Below are 26,833 nucleotides of genomic sequence, written 5' to 3' on the forward strand. Positions count from 1 at the left end.
GGTGAGCTGAAGCATATGAGCCTGACTTTGGGTGAGAGGTGAGGAACTCAGACTGCTTGCCTTCCAAATAAACCATTTGGAAAATCTAGACAACAATTAAGGTAACACACACATTTTGAAATGTGGAATGAAGCTCAGATAAAAATGCAAACTCCACACAGGAGGGCTTGAGCCAAGATTTGAACCCTGAACCTCTCAACTAATGTATAAGACCGATGCCCATTATTCCATTTGCTACCCCATCTATATATTACCGTTCTTCTCTCTACACTCTCCTACTATTCTTGAATACGTTTATTGCTGGTAACAATGTCATAGCTTTGAAATAATCCATCCATCCATTTTCAATACCGCTTGTCCCCACGGGGGTCGTGGGCGTGCTGGAGCCTATCCCAGCAGTTATTCGGCAATAAGCGGGGGTCACCCTGAACCAGTTGCCAGCCAATCGCAGGACACAGAGACGAACAACCATCCGCACTCGCACTCAAACTTAGGGGCAATTTGGAGTGCTCAATCAGCCTACCATGCATGCTTTTGGGATGTGGGAGGAAACCGGAATGCCCGGAGAAAACCAACACCGGCACAGGGAGAACATGCAAACTCCAACTCCACACAGGGAGGGGCGGAGGTGGAATTAAACCCACACCATCTGAACTGTGAGGCGAACGTGCTAACTAGTGCGCCATCGTGCTGCCTACACTTTGAAATAATTTGTGACTAAAAATGAAAACAAATATAAATGAAGAAATCCTTGTATAAATTAGATATAGGCTTATGATGCTCTCATTGAGGAATACATTCTCAAGTAGTCAGCACGTCTGCCTCTGGTGACTCTGCCTTCCTAGGGTTGTGTAGGTTTTTTCTGAAGACTTTCTGTATATGCCCTATGATTAGCTAGGATGTACGGTGCACCACTTCTCACCCAAACTCGTCTGGGATAGGCTGCAACAAACCTAATGAGGACAACGAGTGGAGTATGTACGTATGTTGCTGTCCTTGTGTTCATCACTGAGAACCACTTAATCACTCTCAACTTGCACTTCACATTCCTGTGCGCGAACAAGCAAGTGACAGCAGAATGCTTCATCTAAACAGCACGCACGCACGCGCACGCGCGCACGCACACGCACACGTACACGCACACACACGCACACACACACACGCACACACACGGATGGGCTTATTTATTAAGTCTGTACTCTCCTGCTCCTCTTCTGCAATACAGTATATATCGTATTACCATGAGGATAGGGACCAGGCTGGCTGCAAATTGCAAAAATCCCCATATAATTGATGCCCGTAATAAATGCATTTGGAATAAAAAAAAAAATTATATATTATTATATTTTTTAACTCTCAAAGCAGAGATTTTGCACGAGCATACCAGCAAAATGCAGATGCTTCAGTAGGAATTCAAGGTTTGAAGATATTTGTCAAATGATTAATCATAGTCAAGACTGCACAAAATATATTTCTGAATGCAGAAACTTGACCAGGTAACAAGATTATTTTAGACATTGAAATAAAATAAAATACAAAAAAATTGCAATCATTGTTGCTCCAATTTAAATGATCAGCTATGGAATTCAATTCAATTAATGGAACCCTGTAGATCAGTCGGATAAAGACTAAACCGTTCTGTACGTACTGTACATCGCAATATTGTTATTGACTTTTTTTTTGTCTCACAAATACAAGGCAATAAAATGCAATTACAGTTTCTTCTTCAAACACAATGCATGTGCTGGGGGAGTTATGGAAAACCATTATGGAGTGATGAAAAAGCTTCTACCTACAACTCCTTGTGAATGCAATAACCTAAGCAATGCCGTACACTTGCATGCATTCATTAATATTCTTCTCCAAGCGTATGCAAATGACAGAGAGCAGAAAGAAAATGACAGAGGCTAAGCCTGCTTACCCAGAAAAGACAATTACATGCATGGATTAACAGTATTCATCAATCAACTGGATGTGGAAGGAAGTAAAAGAACACTACTGGTTGCCCCCAATGAAATAGGACAGACACCGGTACTGTGCACGCTCAAACGTGCAGTGCGGAATATTTCCTTTAAGCCTATGCGAGCATGCCTCTCGTAGTGTATAAATGTCGTCTCATACACACACTCACACACAACAAACGCAATCCTCTGACGTGCGTGTCCTTTGACCTCTTTTGCTTCCAAAATAGAGGAACGACCTCATTGAGACTTGAGGTACGGTTGCAGTGTGACGGACTCACTCAAAGTAAGTCGTTGGCTGTCTGTGGAAAGGAAAACTGGACCAAATAATGTAATCCTGCCAGGAATGTGATGATAGGACAGCTGAGTTGGACCGTGGCTCATATTTTGGACACTCCTAAAGGAATCTAAATCGGTAGGGAACTGTCATCGCTGATGCTTCCTGAATAAAAAACTGTGCTGAAACATTTTGTTTGCTTGTGGCTGTTGAAGTTGAAGTTGTGCATTTTACTATGGCATAACGTAGGGAAACCAGAGTCACTAGTAACTACCGGTAATCATCTGACTAATTCCGGCTGCTTAGTAGACACACAAACGTGACCTGGCAAAATATGTCATGAATGTCAGAAGAAAGAACGGGTTACAATCATCATGCTCTGTGGTCCCCCCCGATTGTTTTAGCAAATATTGTGAGACTTCAGCACAATGAGCATCTTTTTCTGTGGGTGTTTTCTATCTATCTATCTATCTATCTATCTATCTATCTATCTATCTATCTATCTATCTATCTATCTATCTATCTATCTATCTATCTATCTATCTATCTATCTATCTATCTATCTATCTATCTATCTATCTATCTATCTATCTATCTATCTATCTATCTATCTATCTAGCTCTCTCTCTCTCTCTCTCTCTCTCTCTCTTTCTCTCTCTCTCTCTCTCTTTCTCTCTCTCTAGGTCGAGCTTTATTTCAAAAGAAGCATATACTGATGTGGTTTTATTTCTAGATGTATTTCGGATATGGTTCTAATTTTTGTGTCTTCTGAAACAACCATATATTTTTACAAAGTAGAAGATAAAACTTGCTCCAGCGAATCACACTTCGGGCTACTTGTTCAGTCGTGCTTACAGACAATCCCCCAGTAGACGAGTATATCCAGCATGTGTTGCCACATGTCAGGCATGCTGTCTCCACCTAAATAAGAGGAGGAGGAGAAAATAATTGCTTCTGTAATTGCATAATTGGTCATTCCATGTGTCTGACTTTTTGCATGCTTTACTGCACTGTTTGAAAGACATGGAAAATTATGTCTTCCATAGTACGGATGTATGCATGGAGTATATTGTTGGTGTTTTTTTGTGTGGCTGTGAATGGATTTGTACCAGTGAGTAAATAGTGTATAATTTTCAGCATCTGATCATTGTTATCCTCAGAAGTGCCATAAGAGCCTTTCCAGGCAGGAGATGACATTCTCAGCCTTTTAATCAGTAATGAGCTTGGGAGCCCCATGGCTGCTAATCCGGTATAGTAAACAACATTATTCAATCTGTGTGTACTGTATACATACTGAGATAGATATGACATTTCTGTAGTCACATCTTACATATCCAACCAAGGTACGCAGAGAGCTTTCACAGCATCAGAGGGCTGTTTAGTATGTGACAAAATTCTCCCACCTCCTTCATGCAGTATTTTTAGGCTCCGGCATTGGGTGCAAGATGCATCCCTTATCTCTGCAACGCAGGTCAGAAAATGTGTTGTAGTCCAGTGAGTCCAAGGATGAACTTTCTGGGCCATAATTCCAGAAGGTAGATTTGGCAAACACGCAACACGGCTCATTACAAAATGAACAACTTACTTAAAGTGAAGCAGAGTGGTGGCACAACCTTCTGTGGGACTGTTTTTCCTTCATGGGAACTTGGGCCTAAGTCAGAGTGGAGGCAGTTATGAACAGTACAAAATACCTGTCAGTGCTAGCACAAAATCTCCATGCCTCTGCTAGAAAGGGTCAAGAAAAGGTGACTAGAGCCACTCAAATGTTTTGGGGGTTATTTTGACGAATGATGGCAGGTGTGTGATGACTCTTTTTTATTATAGGTTTGAATGTGGCAGATTAATTCTGAACTACTAAATCCAGTTTATATACATTTTTACATCACATAAACCTCCTTGTATTTCAGCAATGGTGTAGACTTGATATCCACTATAACTGGTCTTCTGTCACTCTCTAAGTGGATTGCAGATGATTATGCTTGTCCTTTGAAGAGATTTATTTGACAGTAGTCTTTTCCTTTGTTTCACATTCAGTGAACTGGATTAAGATGCAAAATGGTTTCTTAGCACCCTTATAAGCGCTGGAAAGACGATAAGAATTTCATTAAGCGTAAATCTTTCTGAAATTTAGAACAAGAAAATATCTGTGGGAGAGAATGGTACGCATTTTAAAAAGTGTGTAACTAATGGTCGTTTCAGTTTGTAAGCAGAAAGAAACATGTTCATTGAATTTGCTTTACTAGAAGGGCAAAATATCATGTCATTATTTTGCTGAACGATTTCATGTGCATTAGCAGTTTAAAGCGTTTGATCAGATAAACTGAGAATTCTGCATACTATATATGAATATTTGTCATGCCTCTTATCAGGAATTCTAGAAAGCAGCTGTCCGAAAGCTGTCTTTTTGGATGCTGTCACGATGCATGCATTGCATTGAAAGAGCTCTTATACGTAGAAACTTTGCAAACTAAATCGGGGTTTTCAATTGGTTGTGCCGCAAGACCCACATTTTCCGCTGGTCATAAAGGTGTTACCCACTTTAATAGAAGTCAAACTTAGCAAATGTATTTTTCAAGACATTATTCACGTGGAGAGTGCATGTCCAAATAAATAGTACATAATCAGATCATTTTACATTCAAACACATTCTGAATAAGAATGTGACACTTCCATGTATAAAAGTGAAAGAAATATCAAAACTGAGGAAACTAAAAAAAGATCCATATTTCATTCAATATTACGCGTGAGTCACTGTCCTTTTTCATCTTCAGCAAAAGATTTTCCCCCAAATGAAATACTTTTGCTTGTTATTCCAAATTGATTGAAAACTAGCAGTTTAACCTACCCAGCGCCTACTTTTGCTTTGTGGCTTACCAGTTGAGAGAATCCCTGCTTTAAAAACAATTTGATGTAGAGGGCCAGGTGGCAATGCCATCTTTTTCCCAGGCTCTTGTCTTCAGTGATTGTGCACCAACACCCTTCTTCCATGGCATTAAAGGACACACAAGGATCACAACCCCGCTTCCAGTTGACTAGTTTGATGAAGTCAAACAAGTGAAAGAGAGTAAAAACGTTTGTTTGTGTGTGTGCGTGTTTGTGTGTGTGTGTGTGTTTGGTGGGGCAATTTATTGGGCTCCTCCGAGGACAGACAGTGCACAGTTGGAATGCTTGTGAAATATTTGCAGGAGTCACTGACAGGAGAATTCACCACAGTTAACACAGCGGTTTAAAATAGAGGGGTCACTGTCGCAAGTTGATTGGGTCATCACTCTGTCTGTCTTTCTGACAAAAAAAAAAAAATGTTTTCTAGATCTAAATCAATCTGTCCTGCGTCAAGGGATGTGGATTTCTTTTAACAACGCTCAGTAAATGTCTTACACATTGTTCTTGTTGCCACAGCGTCTTGCTTTGTGCCCTTCGGCCTGCTGGTTCCCGACAACCAAGGGCAAAGGCGGTGTAGCCGACAACTGTTTGGTGAAGTCAAAGTCTCGCACAGGGGGGCACAAATAACTTTTCACCTCGGTCTGAATTTGAGCAACTGAAGCAAGAGCTGTCATGCATGTTGCTTGCTTTGTACCAATTCTCTATACTGTACCGTAATTTTCGGACTAAAAGTCGCTCCGGAATATAGGTCGCATTAGCCATAAAATGCACAATAACGTGAAAAAAAACATATATAAGTCGCTCCGGAGTACAAGTCGCATTTTGGGGGAAATTTATTCGACAAAATCTAACACCAAGAACAGACATGAACGAGCAACAACAGGCTAAACGATAGGTATGCTAACGTGACATAAACACAAACGAAGAGCTGAGAACGGGCCTGACGTAACATTCAGAGTTATTCAAATAATTATCACATAAATAACATGTTTATAAAACCATCTGTGTCACTCCAATTCATTAAATCCATCGATCGTCCTTTGTGGAAACGATGCCGCGTATGCGCCGTGCCGCTGACGTCTAAATATTCTAAATATTCCACAACAATATTATCAAACCATCTGTGCACTTTAAATCATTAAATCCATCGATCAAATTCCTCGTACTTTGTCAACAATGCCGCGCATGCGTCCTGACATCGGCCTCGTCGTTATTCCACAGATCTAGTATATAACTATATTGTAGCGTTAACAAAGTACAAGGAAAGACATGGGTTTGGTAAACGTCTCTTTATTTAACAAAACAAGAGTTCAACGAGCCAACAAGTACTGAACTGTAACAATAAAAACATATACAAGTTGCTACACGAAATAAAATATATCAAATAACTATAACATAAATAGTTCACCGTCACACGGCCCCAAGCACCGGCGTTGACTTCCAGGCGTGTGGCGGTGCGGACTTCCATCCACGGAGTTGGCGCTTCCAGCCACGGAGGTGGAAGAGAGCTCCATAGAATAGGACCGGGTGTGCGTAAAAGCCATGTCCGAGCCCCATCCACCGTCCCCGGACAGCCATCCGGCCGAGCGCCGGCCCACGACTTCAATCCACGGAGGTGAAAGAAAGCTCCGTAGAGCAGGACCGGGTGTGCGTAAAAGCCACAATAGTTTTTCAAACCTTCTGTGTCACTCCAAATCATTAAATCCTTCAAACTCTTCGTCCTCTGTCTCACTTACAAACAAAACCGTTAATGATGCCGGTAGTACGTGGGGCCCTTCGTCATCCCGTGATCGAATCTTTGTCCTTTATGTAAACAACCGCCGCGCCGCGCCACTGATGTCACTTGAAATTCAAATTACAGTAATCCCTTGCTACATTGCGGTTCGTTTATCGCAGTTTAACTTTTTTCCTTTTTTTTGAAGTTTTAAAATTTGTGAAAAAATTCACATACAAGTCGCTCCTCAGTATAAGTCGCCCCCCCACCCAAACTATGAAAAAAAAACGCGACTGTTGGCTACTTTATGTAAAAGTGCTGTCATCTAAAAGGTTCCTGTTCTGTGTTGATTTATTTTTTTATTTTTTTATAAATGCTTAATTTGATTATTTATTTTTTCATTTATGGAAACATTAGATCAGGGGTGGGCAATTCCGGTCCTGAAGAGCCAGTGTCCTTCATGTTTTTTGTGTCATTAGATGGAGCATGCTATGCTGTCATATACTTGAGATTCATCAAGACACTTCTTTTTGAACAGTAGCCTGACTGTTAAGAGTGCTTTTCTTCTTCTTTATTTTTTTTTTAGTACAAACTCACTTTGAGACAGAAATGCAGAAAATAGTGACAGCACGTCTCAGAGAAGGAAGTAAACAGCCACTGTGTATACGGTCACCTCCTGCAGATTTCTTTGTGGATCACTGCACTGTTTTGTTTTGCTCCTGGAACCTGTGGAAGAAGGAGCTCCACAGGTGGCCTTTTTAAAAATCCGCCCATGTCAATGTAAAAGGACTTGTCTGACAGCGCCATTTAGGCCTCATCATAAGAAAGCTTTTCATTGCTGATAAGAGAAAAGAATTTGGCTGTGATGGTCTGGCTGCTGTGTGCATACTCATTCTCTCCTGTTAGGACTTGGATGGTCGACCGCAAGTAGCACCCAGCAGATGCTTAAACCTGTATCAAAACATGTCTTGGCACGTATACATAAACTTTGTTTTCTCCGCAGCGTTCAATATTTAGTGAGTAAAAAAAAAAAAAAAAATGCTGTTGGAATTAGGAAGAGGAGTACATCTTTTGCACACCAGAATTGTACCTAATGAAAGGGGAAAAAATGTTTCATGTTTAATTAAACGTGGGGAAAACAAATGCTGTGTACGTGACACATGCTTTTGGGTGAAAAAAAAAAACATTTGAAGATCAAAGTGAATGTTTGTACAGATGTCAGATGCTTGTCTGCAAAATCAGAAACAGGCACATGCATGTTTTAAAATAATGCATAGGAGGGATTTCTATGACTCATCACAGACGCCCACAAACTTCCAAGGACCCTGAAGAGATAGCAATTTTATCCGAACATTCTGATACACATCTTAATAGTTTGGAAAAAGTATTTTTACCTCACACGCGTGGTCGTTAGGTGTGTTGGCAAAAGTGAAACCCACGTGTGTTGCATTTTCAACAAGTCATACTTCTGGCTAGTACCAAAAGCTGTGTCCTTGTTCTTCTCGGAAGGCATAGTTTAAAGACACCCTTTTCTTAAGATGGTGGAAAATCTTGGAGGATTGGAGTCACAAGTTGATCGTCAGCTAGTATAGTCACAACAAAGTTCCTAAAAAGCAGCTAGTTGGCCAGCCCTGACTTACTGTGTTGAATGTCAGTTTGTTCTGGATGTATAAAGTTATCCCCAAAAGATTATTTTTTTTAACCAAAGAACATAAGACAGTTTTCCCTACTCATCTTCACTTGCTTGTGGGCACTGACTGTTCTTTCCTACTGGTGGAATTTGATTCATATGCTAATGAAATAGATTTCCATGGATTTCCCTCTCCTGCGCAATGGATATTTTCTACAGAATTAGCTAGACCCCCTACCCACCTCCTCCATCTCCCCTACCGTCTGTGTTGACGTCTCCTATGATGCAGCTTTCTTTTGTTGCTTGGGATCGTAACAATATTCCGTTTAACTACACATATTCTTTTCTGAAAATATGCCACGTTACCTTTGTAGCAGGTGTGGATGCAACTCTCAAGCCGTTTAGAGATTTGAAAGAATCCTAAATAATCTTGCTGTTTGGGATCGCTTCTCAAATTGAACAGAAAATAAAAAAAGAGCATTACTTTGCAAGATTTTCTGAAGATTCACCATGAAGAAATCTAATGTCACGCAACAAAGGCGGCACCCATTTTCAATGTAAAATTAAGTTGTCTTTTTATGTCTGTTATAGATTTGATCTGCATCAATATCTGTATTTTAGTGCTTTCTGTCTCCTGTGGTGATAAATCAAAGTGTATATTGCACCTTGAAGGACAGTAAAGAATTATTCTATTCTATTCTATTCTATTCTATTCTATTCTATTCTATTCTATTCTATTCTATTCTATTCTATTCTATTCTATTCTATTAGCCATTTATTGGCCATTGTAGAGTCTGCATTGTTTTACAAGTCACTGACGGCGTCGTGGTTCACTCGCCTGAGTTTTTGGAGGAGGCAAAATGGGTTCTCAGTGATGGTGTGAATGAGGGTGTGAATGGTTCTATGTTTCTTATTTGCCCTGTGATTGACAGACAAAGTCTGGGTGTGAATGTGACTGTAAATTGATGTTTGTGGCGACAAGTCCAGGATGTTTTCCGCCTCTCGCCCATAGGTACCCTGGAATAAACTCCAGCTCACTGTGAACCCTAACGAGGACAAGTGGTGTTGAAACGGATGACTATCTGTCTAAATGAAACGTTCAGTGTTGCTAAATACAAACAAACAAACAAACAAACAAACAAACAAACAAACAAACAAACAAACAAACAAACAAACAAACAAACAAAAACGTAGTTCTGATGCCAAAAAATGTCCTTATCAAGATTTCCCTGTTTTTTGGTTTTATTTTTGTTTTGCTTTCCATTAAAACACTTTTAGGTCGATGGAAGCAAGTTTGCTGTTTGAAGTATTTTACTTCTCAGCTGTCTGTCATGCAGCATCAGACCTGAGCTCTTAACTCATAAAATTCTAAATGTCTGTGAGAGTTCAAAACAGGTGTGGCTCCCATAGCTGTGTGTGAGTGTGTGTCCGTGTACGTGCGTGTGTGTATGTATGCGTGCATGTGTGCACATATGTACTTGAGACAAATTGAGCCCTTTGGACTATTGTATTCATGCAAATTTGTTTGACACATCTTTTTTGTATATTGAAAAAAATGAATGCAAAAGGAAATTGCTGCATGCAATTTTTAGCTTCTAAATCAATTCAAGTTGAGTTAGTATCATATTTTAACATATTGCATATTTTATTGTATTTTGACATTACATACGTAAAATTTTGATTGCATCACAAAACAGCTTTGGAATTCCTGAAGTATGACATTTAACTTCACCTTTATCCTCATGACGGCCGTGGGCGTGCTGGAGCCTATCCCAGCTGACTTTGGTCAGAAGGCGGGGGACACCCTGAACTGGTTGCTAGCCAATCGCAGGTCACACAGACGAACAATCATTCACACTCGCACTGACACCTAGGGGCAATTTGGAGTGCTCAATTGGCCTACCATGCATGTCTTTGGGATGTGGGGGGGAAAACCAGAGTACCTGGAGGAAACCCACGCAGGCACAGGGCGAACATGGCAAAGTTCACAAAGTAGCCGGATCAATCCCGCAACCTCTGCACTGTGAGGCAGACGTGCTAACCAGTGCTACACCGAGCCGTCGCATTGCATATTTTTATATTTTGCATATAACAGCAAAAATACTACTACTAAAAACTGATTTTAAGTCACAGTTTGTTCATTAATCTGCCACCAGCTACCACAGTTTCTAATTTTGTAAACGTTTGTAATGAAAACATTATACATGTATTCCACTAATGTTACAGTTACCCGGAAATGTGTCAAGTGATGTATCGTCGGCATGCAGAGTAATCTGGACCACCATGATAGTATTTTGTTCACTCTGTCATGCATCAGATTCCAACAAATAGGACAATCCTCCAAAACTTTATAATAGAGCAATTCTGTTCGGTGCACAGACGGAAACAATCACTTTCATTCATGGAGCTCCAAAAATGCAAATGAAACGAGGCCTTTACACTTGCACAGACATAGTACCTTTGTCAGCACTCCATGTTGGACAGGCTCTAAGTCAGGCTGAGAGATGAAAGGTGCAGCTCCTATGGAAGCTGTCTCATGTGTAATTTAGACCTACCTGCTTCACGAGCACCACTGGACTGAGGCCAGAACATTAATTAACAGATTAGGTGAAAACCAGGTTAAAACAAGCTGAGCTCATCATCTTGCTGAAAGAGCTAATAAAGTGCCTCAGCAGGATTTATCGTCATATTGCTGTTTTTGTAATTCATCATATTATTCTAATTAATCACATGATTTTATCTGTGACTCATCTGATAAACAAAAAATAATGACCTATGTTTTCCATTAAATACCATAAAATTGAAAAGAAAAATAATGCTCTTAAATTTTCCCTCCCAAGCTGAAATGTTAACTTCAGTTGTGTTGAGCTCTAACTTCCAGGAGATCTGAATATTGATGCCCAGAATGACCATGTTTTAGTGCCATAATAGTCTGCCACCAGTTGCCATTTAAATGGCTGATAAGTGCTGCTTCTTTTAAGTAAGTACATTATATTTAGAAAACACTTATAACAGTGAGGACTCCCAAAGCGGTCCACATCGTTAAAATGTAGACTCACAAAGCAAGGAAAAAAAAATCTTACTGAAACGTTTGCCTAAGCAAATGTGTTTTCAAAGGCTAGTACTTAAAACTGCCCAGAGGAAGGAGGCAGCTTTTAGCTCAAATGAATTCCACTGTCTGGGAGCAAAGGACTGCAAGGCTCTATCACCTTTTTTTTTTTTTCTTGTGTGAGGGGCAGTAAGTATCAGCCAACCGCAGTGACCGAACAAAATAATCAAATGACCCCAGATCCTCTACGCATGAAGCAACCTGACCACTGAGGGAATTGCAGGTGAGGGTTAAAAAATTCTATTGAATTCTAAAATGAACAGGATGCCTGTGCAAAGACGACAGAATAGGAAGTGATGTGGCAAACATGACCTCAAGGTTTCTCAAGCTGCAGGATACATTTTTGGAAAGTGACCCTAAACAGGTGGCAACTAAAGGAGCCAAGCTGTCTGGGACAACATTGTACTTCAGTTTTTGATGTATTCAACTGATGCGCGTTGTGAACTATCCAGCCTTTAATTACAGTCGCATTGCAGACTTACACTTTGTTTGCCATGGTTAATTTGGTAGGTTTGGACAACCCATGTTTGTTTGTTCCCATTATTGGCTTGATAGGACTCTCACTGGATTTTGAGCAACTTTTCCTGAACTAAAATAGTTCAATACATTTTATTTGACTGGTGTAGTACATTTGAGTCGATTTGTTTGTGCGATTTTAATTAAGATCAGCTTATATTTGTGTGACAAATAATGTTAAAAAAATTTATATTATAAGGTTTAGCTAATGGTAACAGTTTGAACTTTTGGTACGTAGATAATTATTTCAATTGCGTTCAATGGCAAAGTCAACCAAAGAGGGTTGACCATTGTCAAGGAATGGATTCTTGTTGTGCTCATAAGTCGCTCGAAGATGGTTCTTGTTTTCCCAATATGTTGCAACAGCCTGTTGATACTCAGCTCATCATGGTAATGCCGGCGAGTCATATATTGTTTGTTTTTTAATTTCAATTTTCAGAGATGATGAGATAACATAGATAGATAGATAGATAGATAGATAGATAGATAGATAGATAGATAGATAGATAGATAGATAGATAGATAGATAGATAGATAGATAGATAGATAGATAATTATTATATAATTAATTTTCTCCCTAGTTATACATGATATTGGGCAACAATGCAACAGTACATGACTTCTTCATTTGTAATCCTTTGTCTCAGGAGGAACTGGAAGATTTCTGGAAAAAAGAATAATTGACTGTAAATTTCCACTGTTGTGCACCTTAGGCTCGGGGCATCACATTAATGTTGTCTGTGTTTAAAATGCAGGGTGAGTGTTCAAAGCGTGCGTATACTACAAGACCGGGCAGGTGAAGGGAACCTTCATTTCTTACTGTAATCCGAGCCCTTTGGAGATGAATGTTAATCCACAGGATTGACAAGCAGCTGCTCTTTGTAAACAACACAACGTCACATTTATCACAAGTCGTCACTGTGCATACAAGCGGTTGTAGCAGACAGTCAGGTTGAGGGATAGTTAACTGCTTTTGTCATTGCAGCATGAACTTTTGTTTGTGCCGTACAAAACAGATCTTAATGCATTGCCTTTAAGACTTGGTCACTCAACATTTCAATTGTATTGTTCAGTTGTATTCAAGACAAAATTGAACTACTCTCAATTCCACTGAATTATCAGAATTCTCAACAGTCACTTAATTAAAAATTTATTTTTTTCTGCAATATAACGCTCTCACTCAAAATGATGGTAATGAATTGATTGTGGTATAATATTATCATCTTCAATTTTTAATCAGTCATTCAATATGTTTTTTCTATTTGTGGATTGAAGGAAAATATGAATGTAAAATTGTATGGTATATATAGCGGAGTTGATCAAATAAATGCTAAATAAATAAATTCATAATCACAACACCCATTCTGGGAACACTCTTCCAGTTCTCGCATGTAAAATGTGTACAAGTCTTAAAACACATTGACACTTCGCCTATCTAACATCCCACTGAAGCATATCTTGTACATACTGTAAATAGAAACACTTTCAGTAGCACCACTACAATGATAAATCTTCTGCCAGCTGAACATACAGTAAGGCAAACGTTGTTGGCGCTGAAAATGTAAACACAACGGAGCATGGAGACATTGTGCTATATCTAGTGAGGGGTATCTTCTCTCTAATAGTTCCTTTTCACGTTCAACTGCTTCGCCAAGCCAACTAAATACCACTTAAGGCTGATCCCATGAACTACGTAATTTGCAGCTTAGTTAATACTTTGGAGCAAAAGACCACTTGCAAGTTGGATTTTCTGGATCAGTGACAAACAATATGTGGTGCTGACAAGAAGGTGTGAGGAGGTGGCTGGTATTTGAAGGGGAAAAGCTGAGTGTGACTTTGTGTCGCCACGCTGTCTCTGTGAAGAGTGGAGCTGCTCTTCAAAGCCACCCTGTAGCACTTCTCACCCTGACAATAACCACTTTCTGCTATTTTTGGGTCACCCAAACTGTGCAGGGTAGGTTACTTTTTGGCAGGTTTACAAAACAGTTTTTGCATAAATTCACATGAATGGTGACGTTATGGATAAAACTTTGCACAGGAAAATTGTTCTTTGAAATCCGCAATGAAAGGGTGAAATTGCGTGCCAGCCCAGCATCCCATTTATGGCAGCTCATTCCAACTACTGTGTCGAAGACTACAATTAACTACATGGTAATCCCCTCCAAATGTGTGCATTAAAACCATGTGTAACACCGCTTTTAGGGATGAAGAATGTTTTTCATTCTGGTGTAAGCCAGGAAACACATTGTGAATGAAAAAGTGCTTTAGATGATAGCTACTGGAAGTGCAGGTTTTGATGTGTGTCAGGGTGCGTTGTTTGTGTGAATTCCTGGCATGATTGCAGGTTTGTCAAGGTGCAAACAGACACGAGCTGCATGGGACCGCACTGACAGAGACTAACGCACAGACACATTCACCTTACAGATTAGGTGGCCTCCATTTAAATATGCGTACAGTATGCTCATCCTTTTCTTGAGAGGATTACAGTGGTACCTTGAGGATGGATCCAAAATGTTCCTGAAAAATGTGTCTTTGAGACTATGTGACATATCACGGGGGCATTTGTAAGATTCAAGCCGAATCAAAGGATTCACTTTTTTTTCCCCGCCACTTTGCGACATCTTTTCTGAAAGAACGAGAGTGGTAAGGACGGAAGGAATATTCACCATCCACCAACACAATGTAGCCTAGTTTTGTCCTGTGTCAGTGATTGTTTCAGTGTAATGTTAGTCAAGAATCATCCATTCTAGTCATGTTGACGACTGAGCAAAGGTGTGTGATTTGTATTTTCTCTGACTGGTACTTTGAGTCATATCTGTTTTGCGATGTTTGAAAAGCTTGTGATGGTGTAGACTGCAACATTAACTAGGGCTAGGCATTTACTCAATAGCTGATAACATGAAAACTTGGAGTATTTTATGTGTATATTATGTGGTTTATTTTAATTATGAAAAGAAAATATTGCACAGTGTGCTTCACAGCTCTAGCTTGTTGTGTCAGAATGTACTGAGAAAGTGGATGGTGTGTGGGTAGAAGTTTGAAGTCGATTTGAAGTCTTCTTGTTCTGGCTGTGACACTTACGTAGCATCTGCCAGGTGGAAGAAATGTGAAAGAATTAGATCATCCTGTGATTGATTGGTAAGAAGTAACGGGTGGAACCACCTTTTGCTCAAAATCAACTGGGATAGGTTCCAGCTTCCCCATGATGACAAGTGCTGTAGAATACCGGTAGATGAATTCATGTTTCTACAGTTAGAAATGTTCTAGCAGGACCATATGTAAAATGGAAGAGAAGTAAGTCTGGGCTGTACTTCATCTCTAACCCTATTGAAGACAAGTGTTCTGTTCAAAATAAGCTTGCTCTCTAGGAAATAATGTGCTTCCTTAATGTGTGTGGATGGATGGATGGATGGATGGATGGATGGATGGATGGATGGATGGATGGATGGATGGATGAATGGATGGATGGATGGATGGATGGATGGATGGATGGATGGATGGATGGATGGATGGATGAATGGATGGATGGATGGATGGATGGATGGATGGATGGATGGATGAGTTAGGGTTAGGGTTACCAGCTCAGTGGCCTAGTAGTAGAGTGTCCGCCCTGAGACTGGAAGGTTGTGGGTTCAAACCCCGGCCGGGTCATACCAAAGACTATAAAAATGGGACCCATTGCCTCCCTGCTTGGCACTCAGCATTAAGGGTTGGAATTGGGGGGTTAGATCACCAAATGATTCCCGAGCGCGGCACCGCTGCTGCTCACTGCTCCCCTCTCCCCCAGGGGATGGATTAAAATCACATGGGGATGGGTTAAATGCAGAGGACAAATTTCACCACACCCAGATGTGTGTGTGACGATGATCATTGGGACTTTGGGGGGACTTTACCCAGTCATGCGCAACAATTATTTTGGATTAACACACACACCACCGACTGTTTTTCCATGCGCGATAATATAATGCTTGATTTAACAATTTACACTGTTATCAAGTACAGCCCAAGATATAGGAAGAAGATATGTAACAACTACATACTTGCGTGTTTTACTTGTGTTGAGACACAGTAGACTAGTAATTATTAGTCGACTGCTGAACAGGAAGTGCATCATCCTTGTTAGTTAGTCACCATATGAGACTTCAGTCAGGTATGAAGTCGAAACTCAAATGATTTTGCACTTACAATTTTAAGTAGTGTTTGAATGTTGTTTCGTGCCCCACAGTTTGGAAAGTATGTTAAAGACCCCATCAGGCAAACATGAGAACGCTGTCTTGACGCCACAAAACCCTGCCAAATTTAAACGATTACAAAAGCCTTCAGGTAAGTGGTGACAATTCAAGCTTTGTCTCCCAAACACTGTGTGCGTATATTTGTCTTTTATCCTTCTTTCGCAATAATTGTGGAAAAATGGCCAGTGAAAAAACAAAACCTGTTGAGGCGAACGATTTTTAATTATTTTTTAACTGAAGATGAGTGGGCAAGTCTCAACTCGCAGAACTAAAATGTTTTTACACATCCAACACGGGAGTGGTATTAAAAGAAAAACAACTATGCTAAAAACATAACACTCAGTTTTAATTGATAGTCGGTCTCATGCATCTAAATGAGATCACTTTAATGTTCAAAACACATGCACTGCAGGTTTAGTATAAAGTGTTAATGTTGAATGTAAATATTAGATCCCAACCGACATAGACTATGTCAACATCCTCAAATGTTCCTTCCGTTACAGGCTTTATACTTCCATATGGAGTCACCGCCTATACAGAGACACGTATGAAGTTTCCGAAAAGCAAAATGAACAAAAAAAAAATCTCAAATTCCTATTATGGTTCAAGGCTTTACGTTTACTTTTACTAGTTTTGATTATGTTTGTTGTGTATGTTTGGGAAGGTAGCAACTCTTGTGTAACAGATGCACACCGATCTTTTAAGCATGTGCGCGCACGTCAACAGGGCATGTCAGGATGTGAATGGTCATGCAGGTCCGATGGGCTCTGCTCGGAGTTGCTTTCTGTGTGTTCACAGCAGCTATGCACACCTCAGTCGGCAACAGGTCCTTTTGAAGTGACAACAAATGTCTGCTTTTAAACACCCACGCCAGTCATGGGCATTTTTTCTGCAGTGTGAAAAGTATAGAAGCTCTGAGTCATTGCTTGTGCAAAGTGAGCCCTGATCGTCTAAACATGGTCCTCTGATTCATCTCGCGTTGGTGGTATGATCATTCATCAGATAAATCCGCATCACCCGAACCTTTTGACTTGACTTTTGGGTTACATACCTTAGGTTGACTCATAGTTCTGTTTTTAGGGTATTATTTTCACTTTGCAGCTTCACGTTACAGTTTGCTTGCATTAGGGTCCCGTGTGACAGTGATGTCACATGTTATGTCATGTGTAATCCCGCCACTTGAAGCACTAGAGTGGAATAGTTTGCCATGATTATTCCATCTGCCGTGGTCACGACTGGAACTATTGAAGTTGTAATTGCAACTTTGGGAGAAAAAAAAGATACTTCAAGGCCAAATTACTAAGATTAGATAGACAAACTACAGAAAAGAAGAAAGGAAAACAACATTTCTCTTTCAAGCATGTGCTCCCATTCCTCCAGTTACTGTACGAGTAGCCTGGAGCAAGTCAAGGCAAAGACAGTTCCCTCTACAAAAGCCCCAATCTTCAAAAAGATGACTCCCTGCTCCTTTCAATGGCGCTCAGACACATTGCATTGAAATCATGAGCACAGTGTAAATGGGCGTGCATAGTTTGTGGAAGGCGTGATGGAGGAATCTAAGTTAAAAAGAAAAAAAAAAAAGAAGCAGATATGCTTGTACTTCCTCCTTCATGCTCCCGACAGGCCCCCCGCAGTGCAGGCTTTGTCACTGGCTTAGAGAGCCTCTTTTGCCAGGCGAGAGGCTTTGGCAACATATGTCACTTGAGCGACTCTCCTGTCAACCCTTGGGCGCTTGAGTAAAGGGGTGTGTTCAAGTGGGCAGGCCTGAGGTGGAGCAGGAAGAACATGATGTCAAATGTGTTCGTTCAGAGAGAGGAGTTGGAACGCTCTCCTGATAGTGCTGTCTCTGGAATTCTAGCTTTCACCGTCATGCACATAAGGATGTAGAATGACTCAACAATTAGTAAGTACTTCTTAAAAGTCTGTTTGCACACAACATTTAATTGGGCATTATGCTTTATTTCCATTTCATACAGCAACTTTGTGAGTTACAAGAGGTGGATATAAGAAGTAGTTCATATTTGGGTTGTATTTTCTAATTGTATTGTACTTTAAATTGTGTGTTGGCAAGGATTAGTTGTGCAGCATGGTAGCCACAACTGATTTTCATACACAGGCTTAGGTAGCATAATCCCTAAGACTTTAAGGCCATGATCTGCCATGTGTTCAGGTGCTGGATGGCACTGAAAGAAATGCTTAGCTTTCTGCTCACACTGACATTAAAGATTACTTGTGTTATCATCAAAGTTGCAGGTTGACAGATCCCCATGTGAATAACAAGTAATTCATGTTCTTTAGGAGTGCAATTAGTGGATTTGTGCACATGGATGTCATGTGCCGGGGTCTGGTTGATGCTGTGTTGTTGGGATTGACACACATTTAAACGAAAGGCCCAAACGTCTGCTACTGCCTACTACCGAGGGCCTTTCTGTAAGCAGCTTGTTAGCTCTCTTGGCACTAAAGCGTGTCTTTAACTATTGTACTGGCAATGGATAACTCAGTCGAAAGCTGCGTGTGAGAATGCATATGAGCCTGCACTTCACAATAGTAATAGAATAAAAGCAGCTTATCATGTTTTGACAGTGGGAAAATGTGTTTACTACACCACAACAAACATCTAGCCAGCTTTATTTACCATTTAATCCAAGCAAGATAATCACATCAGGTCTATGTAATATATAATGCTTTCTCAATTTGTTTAATTGATTCTAAATTCAAGCAGCTTAATCTTGAATCGAGTCAACACCAATTACCACATTACCCTGCATCGCTAAGAAGGGCTAACACATGCCCACTCACATCTTTACAAGTCATACTCAGTCATTGTCGGACATCCCAGCCTTCATTGTTCTGATTGCGGGATTAGCTGCAGGGCGAAGCCGTTTGGCACTGCCAAGGATGCCGCTGCAGACTCAGCGCTGTAAACCGTGAAACGCCGGTGGGCTTAAGCCAATGTCTAGTCTGATACTTGGATCTAGCCATCGTAGCAGACAGCAGCTCAGCTTTTGTGCCAGTTGGGTTTACAGTAAGCATGCCGTGCCACCCGAGGAAAGAAAAAATAGGGTTATCTGCAGACAATTTTTCTGCTGCATTGTTCAACAACATCCCAACAATAAGGTACATGTGACACTATGCAAACTGGCTTATGTTCACTGGATTTGTTTTGCATTCATTAAGGCCATGCCTACAATAAAATAGAATCCAAATAGACTGATTGAGGAAAACGTTTCGAATTAGTCATAAAATATCAATGAAATGAGTTTGAAAAATTCAAATCTGAACTAATTTATAAAATTTATCAGAGCTACAATCATTATTTGAATGACCAACAACTAATTGATTGACTAATTAATCGATTACCGTTTTGAGTAATGATTAATCATTTCTAGACCAATTTTTACTTTAAATTGTCCAAATCCTTTGTCCTGTTTTTGAGTAAAGCGATTGAAATTAAAACTAGTTTTTAATCCGATTCATCGATTAATTGACAAAATAATCGACAGATTAATTGATTATAAAAATATTCATTGATTGCATAATATATTATGTAAGATGATTTATTTTGTGTTGCTAGCTTTAAAATCAAGTGTGATATTTGGCGGTAACTCTGTGGTGATGTAATATATACCCCATTTTCTTAAATCTCCATTACTATATTGAACAAGAGTGAAAAGTGGCCTCAGTTTGAATGGGGTTATTGAATTACTTAAAAACAGGATTATGTAAAAACTATGAACCAGGTTTCTATGAAACTATGTACAAAGGGTGGCACATGCAGGCCATTAATGAACCCATTCAATTTTGGTGCACATTCAGGAGAAGGTGCGGATAAAGGAAATATTTTCACTTTTCATTAATGTCTGTTTGCACCCGGTCAGACATTGACATTGAGGCTCTGAACCACCACATCCCAGTTTATGGACCTGTATCGGAAAATATTTGCAGCATGGCTGCACACACACACACACACTGACTATGTATTGCACGTTCTTGCTACTCTATTACCCAGAATGTTTTGAATATTTTCAATGAAACGAGACAGACTGGGGTGGCCTTGACTTGGGACTGTGCTCTATTGAATGGCATCTTTCTTTTGACTGGTTGAAATGGCCTTACCTGAGGCTTTGATATGCTTTTGACAGTCTTCAGTTCTTTCTTTTTCTTTTTTAGTGCTGTTGGTGAGAACTGACACACTTTCATTTACAAGTTACTAATTGAACTCACGTTTGTTTATTGCTGATTTGTGCTTTTGTTCATTTTGTTATTTTTTTCTGAAAGTGAGTACTGTATTATTTTAATAGACTCCTTGTGGCTAATGTTCCTGAAAACACGCATTAATGAAGCACATCATTATTTCCTAGAGGAAAAGCTTACTTTGAACAGAACAAAATTTCTCAGCAAAAAGCCCAGAGAAATAGTGTGACTTGTTTCATTTTTTTTCATGGGATTTAAATCTTAGCGATGTTTTCCTTTTGATTTCCCTGGTATCCGTCCGTCCGTCCGTCCGTACGTACGTCCGTCCGTCTGTCTGTCTGTCCCTCCGTCCATCCATCCGTTCATCCATCCATCCATCCATCCATCCACTGTACCGCTTGTCCCCATGGGGGTCACGGGTGTGCTGGAACCTATCCCAGCGGTCATCGGGCAGTAGGCGGGGGACACCCTGAACTGGTTGCCAGCCAATAGCAGGCCAGCTATCCATTTTACATAAATTACTATTTATAGATCAGATTTAGAACACCACCACCTTGTTCATTTGCAGATAAGCAACTCTTCATTTGAGAGGTTTACTCAGTTCTGCATATAATTAGCGCAGACGCTTGCAGTGCCATTATCTTACCATTTTATTCTAAACGAACTAGACTTGCCATGACCGTGTTTTTAAAATGCCTCTCTGCAGGTTTGCTGTGCCTTAGAAAGTCCAAGGATTGCCAATTGATTTTTCTCAACGCATATTCCATGACCAGCAGAGGGTGATGAGGCAGGCAGGGAGCCTCCACTTTGTTCTGCTGCTGGCTCTGAGCACTGAGGCCACAAGCCTCAATATCCCCCCTGAAGGTAGGAGAGTCATTAGTGATCAGCTCGCCATCAGTATTGAACATACATTCGATACATCCTTGGAGGGCCATCGGGGCTAGCAAGGCTTTCTCTGCTGGTCTGAACAACATAAGAATCACATTTTTTATCTTATTGTTCATGTTAAGATCATTAGATTGTGCATCCATACTAATGTTGTTTTTGGTTCATATTCGTCTTTACATTGCATGCTTTTGTCTTCTAACAACAGTGGAGCAGCTTCCCACTATTATATTTCACACGACGGGTCCCATAGTTGCCCTTCCTTACGACAACAACGTGACAATCAGGTGTGAAGCAAAGGGAAACCCTCCCCCAGAGTAAGCAATAGTATTTTTATTAATGCTAACTGTACAAAAATGGGATCAGCTGTTTAATTTTCATGTCACCCCTTTGCCTTTTGTTCTCTGCGAGCAGATACAGATGGACAAAAGATGATCTCGACTTTATTCCTCCCCAATCTGCAACTATCAGAAGTGACCAACTTGCCACGGATGGTACTTTTGTGCTTCAAAACAAAAGCCTTTCTCGATTTCAGGGTAAATATCGATGCTATGCTTCCAACAAGCTGGGAACCGCCATGACGGAGCCAATTGAGCTGATAGTACTGAGTAAGTAACATTTACTGGAAAAAGGTTAACTGTTGTGAACAACTGCAGACAAATTACTGCCATGATAGGCTATTTGTTTTAACATTTATTTCCTTTCCCTTTGATTAGGTATGCCGAAATTTCCAAAGGAGACGATTGAACCAATTGTTGTTGAGGAAGGACAACCTTTCGTCCTGCGGTGTAACCCTCCAAAAGGCGTTCCCCCAAGAAAGATCCACTGGATGTCCATTGGTAAGATCACAATTGAGTCTGTCATTTACACTGACCAGCCACAACATTACACAATCCAATGATCTTTGATTTTTTTGATGAAACCAACTGTTATCAAACCAGGCATATCAGGGATAAGAGCCTCATAATTTGTAGCTACTTAAAAATGTTATCATTAGATTGGATTATGACATTAGTCTCAGTATTTGAAAGAAATACTGTATAAGGTAGTTGATGCAGAATGCCCTACCTGATGTTTGAATTGTGATGTTTGTTTGCATCGACTTACACTATATTGACCAAAGCAGTGGGAAACCTGACCATTTGCCATCTAGAATGTGGAAAGGGAAGAAAATGTGGGTTGATGCCTCATTTGCTGCCACAATAGGACTTGTGGGAAGACTCGTTACAGAATGCTTGCATTTGTCGAAGGGATGTTAGACTGAAGAAGGAAGGCCAAGTGCCCCGTTGTGCTTCATAGGAATCATCCACCCTTAAGTCCTCCAAGCATGCCTTAAGTGAATTTGCTGTATGCAGTAGGAATAGGACAGGGCCATCCCCAAACTGTTGATGCAAAGTTGGAAGTACACAATTGTCGAAATGGATAGATGTTGCTCAATAATGTTGACTATAGAGTAGGACTGGAAATGTAATCAAATTTGAATTGTGATTCAAATTTTGGCTTCTTATCTTAAAAACATTATAATGGAAGAAAAGCAATTTATATGCGGAACTGCGTGGTCAAGTTTCAATAACAACACGCTGTGAAAGTAGCCTGTATGCACCATGTTACTTATGCGGCACGCGTGTGATGCATATACATATGAGTTCTTTAGGCTGTTTAATGACACCTCAGTTGGAGTTTACTGAAAAACCAAACACAGCAGAAAAACAACTACATTGTATATTTAAGTACAAGACATGTTTCATGTTTTTCACGTTTGACTGACGACCATTTCAGGGTGTTCTCCTATAGTCCAAGGTTTGCTGGGATAAGCTCCAGCACGCCCACGACCCTCGTGAAGATAAGCGGTTTGGAAGATGGATGATTGAATGAAATTAATTTTCATATTAATGAAAATCATCCTGATTATTATTTTTGCCCCATAATTGCCCAGACCTACTGCATAGTGTGGCCGCAATCAAACACTGTGCGCAAAAGAAAGATCCACACCTGAGTTTACCTCACATTGTGCCACTTTTCAAACCTCTGCCAAAACAAAGTGATTTGTTGAGCAAAAGGTGACCTCTGTTTTTCCCTAAGAGGACTGAGCCAAGTGTCTGCCTCTCGAGGAGCCCTCAAACAAATGACAGAAAGTCAGAACTCAAAAGAAGTGCTCGCTGTGCTTTTCTTTTATATACGACCCAAATGCAGAAGAATAGACGCCGAGTTCTCCCAAGTGCCATGGAACATAACTCTGTACTCAAAGTGTTTTATGAGTTTGCTTTGTGTATTGACTTAAGCAATGACTTCAGGCTATGCTTTAAATGAGACTCTAAATGAAGCTTCAGTGACCCGAGACATAAATAATAGGTCTGTGCAAACCAGCACACTTCCAGTTGGAGTTCACTGGTTCCATTCAAGTACATTTTGTGTTGAAGTCAAGAATAGTATGAGACTACATTGTACCCCCGAATTCATCCATCCATTCATTTTCTAAACCTGCTGATTTTTGCCCAAAAAGTGGACAGTATTTTGTAACACAAACAAAACAGGTTGCTGGTCGTAATTAGATCTTTGCGGTGACAGAGGCAATTGAGTCACCAAAGTCAGACACTTAACACTGTCATTAGCAAATCATGCCATGCAGTTCGACACCTACTGCACCAATAATTACTGTTGTTTGCCTTTTAAACTATCACTGTAATTGATTAAAGGGCATCTATCATTCACAGGTAGATTTGTTTGCAGACACATCAAACGCATGTCCTGTAGAAAACGAAACTATTGTGTTTGTAAAGACAAGTATTCATAATAAAATGTAATCCATAACTTGGACTCTACAAAACACAGATTTTTTTTCTTGTTTATTTAGCAATGGTAGTATTGAAATGGTGGTAGATGGTAATTTTAACAGTCTACATATGCAGACAGAAAATGTTCAAAATTTTATTGAGATGAAAAAGCTGCAGATTTGCACGCGTGTCACGTGTGACTATATTGGATGCAATAAAAATTTTCCCACGATTCCTTGATTGTTGTCAAATAAATCTGAGTCATGGCTTTTAAAACATCATTCCTAAAAATTGTGTATTAATTGTTCTCTGTCACTTTCGATCCATGCTTTTTGATTGATAATGAATTTGTGAGAGTGTAAAAAAACATATCTTGCTCATTCCACATATTTGTTGCTCAGCATACAGTATGTCTAGTTTTGTTTTGGCATCAGTGTCATGTTTCTAAGTGAAATGTTCACTCTTTTTGCAGGTCTGCAGCACATTCAGCAGGATGAGAGGGTTTCCATGGGCACTGACGGCAGCCTGTACTTCTCTCATGCCTTACAGAAAGACAGTCGTCAGGACTACTGCTGCTTTGCCGACTTTCTTCGCATACGCACAATTGTCCACAAACCCGCTATGGCTGTTGAGGTCACTCCATGTACGTAGGTGTATTAGGGTTCAATCAAAACTACTATTGTAGTGTAAGAGACACCTGTGAAATGGTGTACAAAAAGAAGTCACTTTGACAAAGTGTAAAGCACTTGGATTTTTTCTTTGTAGGCTTGCCATATTTCCCTAGTTAACATGTTTGTTTATTGCATACCAAAAAGCAGGGCTTGTCTTGCTTGGTAGACTTGCTTGGAGTGTGTTGGGCAGGGTATTTACTTGGGATAGCTGCTGAAAACTCTGTATGTGTATTCTACTTACAATGTTTTATTTCCACTGCAGGGACACCAGCGAATAAATTTGCTGACAGCAGACACGTCAGTGAGTGATTCCCCTTGCCCCACTTCTTTTATCAGATCCAGCAAAACACAGATGTTTCATTTTAGTGCTTCTTTTGAAAATTTGAAGCAGTACAACTGGGAGATGTAAATAGCTTTTGCTGATATGCCCACTAAATTATGCATAAAAGTGAGGAGGACTATTGTTGTGGCAGGCCCCCCTGTGAGAACACCCAGCCTTTTGCTGCCCTCTGGTGTCCAGACAGAGAAAGTGCTGTTGAAAGGAGCTGAACTTCAGCTTGAGTGTGTGCCAGGGGGAAAGTGAGGATCCGTACTGCAACCGCATTTTTATAATTCCTAATAACATTTACCTTCTATGCCTTGACTGACTTACAAATGTATATTTTTGCAGTCCCACTCCGAAGATAGAATGGATGAAGATGGGAGACAAGCTTACCACTCGAGCAAAATTGGACAACTATGGAAAATTATTGACCATCGCTGCAGTAGAGGAAAGTGATGAGGGCAAATACATGTGCTTAGCCAAAAACTCAGCTGGAAAGGCTTCCCACTACTTTGACGTCATAGTAGAAGGTTAGTCAACATGAGGTGCTCACTATGCAAGAAGCACACCGTGGGCACTTTTGTTTTGACTCAGAGTGATGACAGCTGATTTAACACAAAGCAACCACAACATGTTTTTTCTCAACAACTCCCAGAGCCTCCAAAGTGGCTGACAGCACCGCCTCATAGCCAGCTGACTGTGATCAGCTCTGATGTGCACATCAAGTGCTCGGTCAGCGGGAAACCACAACCAGACATTGTGTGGAGAAAGAATGGACACATTTTTGAAGGTGGGTGATGGAAAGTCATGTTTTCATGCATCTGTTTGCACACCAGTCGCTGTTGTCAAACACAGAGTTCCAGATGACAAGCAAGCACCTCTTCACAGCAAAAAAGATTAACTTGACTCTTCAAAAAGCATGACAATCATAGCCCTAACATGTTGACACCACAGGCCACAGATTCCAACTTAGCGGTACAAATTTGCTGACGTCCCTTTTTTATGTTGCGCCCCAGTGGAGTCCGTTTAGTGTCGAAGAACAAGCGTGCTGACCTCAACCCCAACAAATGTATTTGGGATCAACTCAAACAGAGACTGGACAAATGTTCTTCCGGATGCAGTGACAAGAATTCCCTCAGACACATGTCAGCATTCTGTCGAAAGTCTTCCCAGGAGTGGTGGAAGCTGCGAGATATTCTCACAATTTTTCTGTGTAATGGTCATGTGTTGATAAACTTGTATCCATACATATGTGGTCTTTAAAATCGCAAGTTTTGGTGCACACATCTTAAAGTATAAAAAAAAAACAAACAAAAAAAAAAAACGGTGAATTTTATTGAGAATTTAACAGAACAATTTTTAACATGATTTAGTGTTTCTTTTTCAGATGACCCCTTGAACAACAAACGAGTGCTTGATGACACACTGGTGCTCCACAACGCCATGCCAGATGACAGTGGTGTATACCAGTGTGAAGCAGCCAGCAGACATGGCGTTGTCCTGGCCAACATTAACATCATGGTCATGAGTGAGTAGGCTGTGTGTTAAAAAACTGTAGGTCACGATCAGAATCATATTTTTTTTTTTACAAAGTATGTTAAAGACATGGTGTATCTCCAGTCCACGCTACATATAAAATCCAGGAGTGTAGACAAAATGTTTACA

General features: G+C 40.3%; 1 protein-coding gene across 10 annotated transcripts in view; it reads left to right on the top strand.

Annotated features, from left to right (window-relative positions):
• Positions 1-2,206: 2,206 nt before the first annotated feature.
• Positions 2,207-26,833, top strand: part of chl1a (cell adhesion molecule L1-like a) — a 54,911-nt gene continuing 30,284 nt past the window's right edge. For 2 of the 10 annotated variants that reach the window (XM_049755400.2, XM_049755406.2), the window contains exons 1-11: positions 17,961-18,225; positions 21,223-21,380; positions 21,610-21,718; positions 21,816-22,009; positions 22,118-22,240; positions 24,648-24,818; positions 25,109-25,147; positions 25,320-25,425; positions 25,517-25,698; positions 25,824-25,958; positions 26,556-26,696. In XM_049755400.2, coding sequence (XP_049611357.1) covers positions 21,299-21,380; positions 21,610-21,718; positions 21,816-22,009; positions 22,118-22,240; positions 24,648-24,818; positions 25,109-25,147; positions 25,320-25,425; positions 25,517-25,698; positions 25,824-25,958; positions 26,556-26,696 — 1,282 coding nt within the window. In that variant the 5' untranslated portion in view covers positions 17,961-18,225; positions 21,223-21,298. Of the gene's footprint in view, positions 2,377-14,451; positions 14,734-14,837; positions 14,863-16,394; positions 16,414-17,958; positions 18,226-21,222; positions 21,381-21,609; positions 21,719-21,815; positions 22,010-22,117; positions 22,241-24,647; positions 24,819-25,108; positions 25,148-25,319; positions 25,426-25,516; positions 25,699-25,823; positions 25,959-26,555; positions 26,697-26,833 lie in introns of those variants that run through there. The other 8 variants (XM_049755402.2, XM_049755401.2, XM_049755404.2 and 5 more) reach the window with 8 other exon arrangements.

The sequence above is a fragment of the Syngnathus scovelli genome, chromosome 2 (genome assembly GCF_024217435.2).
Source record: "Syngnathus scovelli strain Florida chromosome 2, RoL_Ssco_1.2, whole genome shotgun sequence".
NCBI lineage: Eukaryota > Metazoa > Chordata > Actinopteri > Syngnathiformes > Syngnathidae > Syngnathus > Syngnathus scovelli.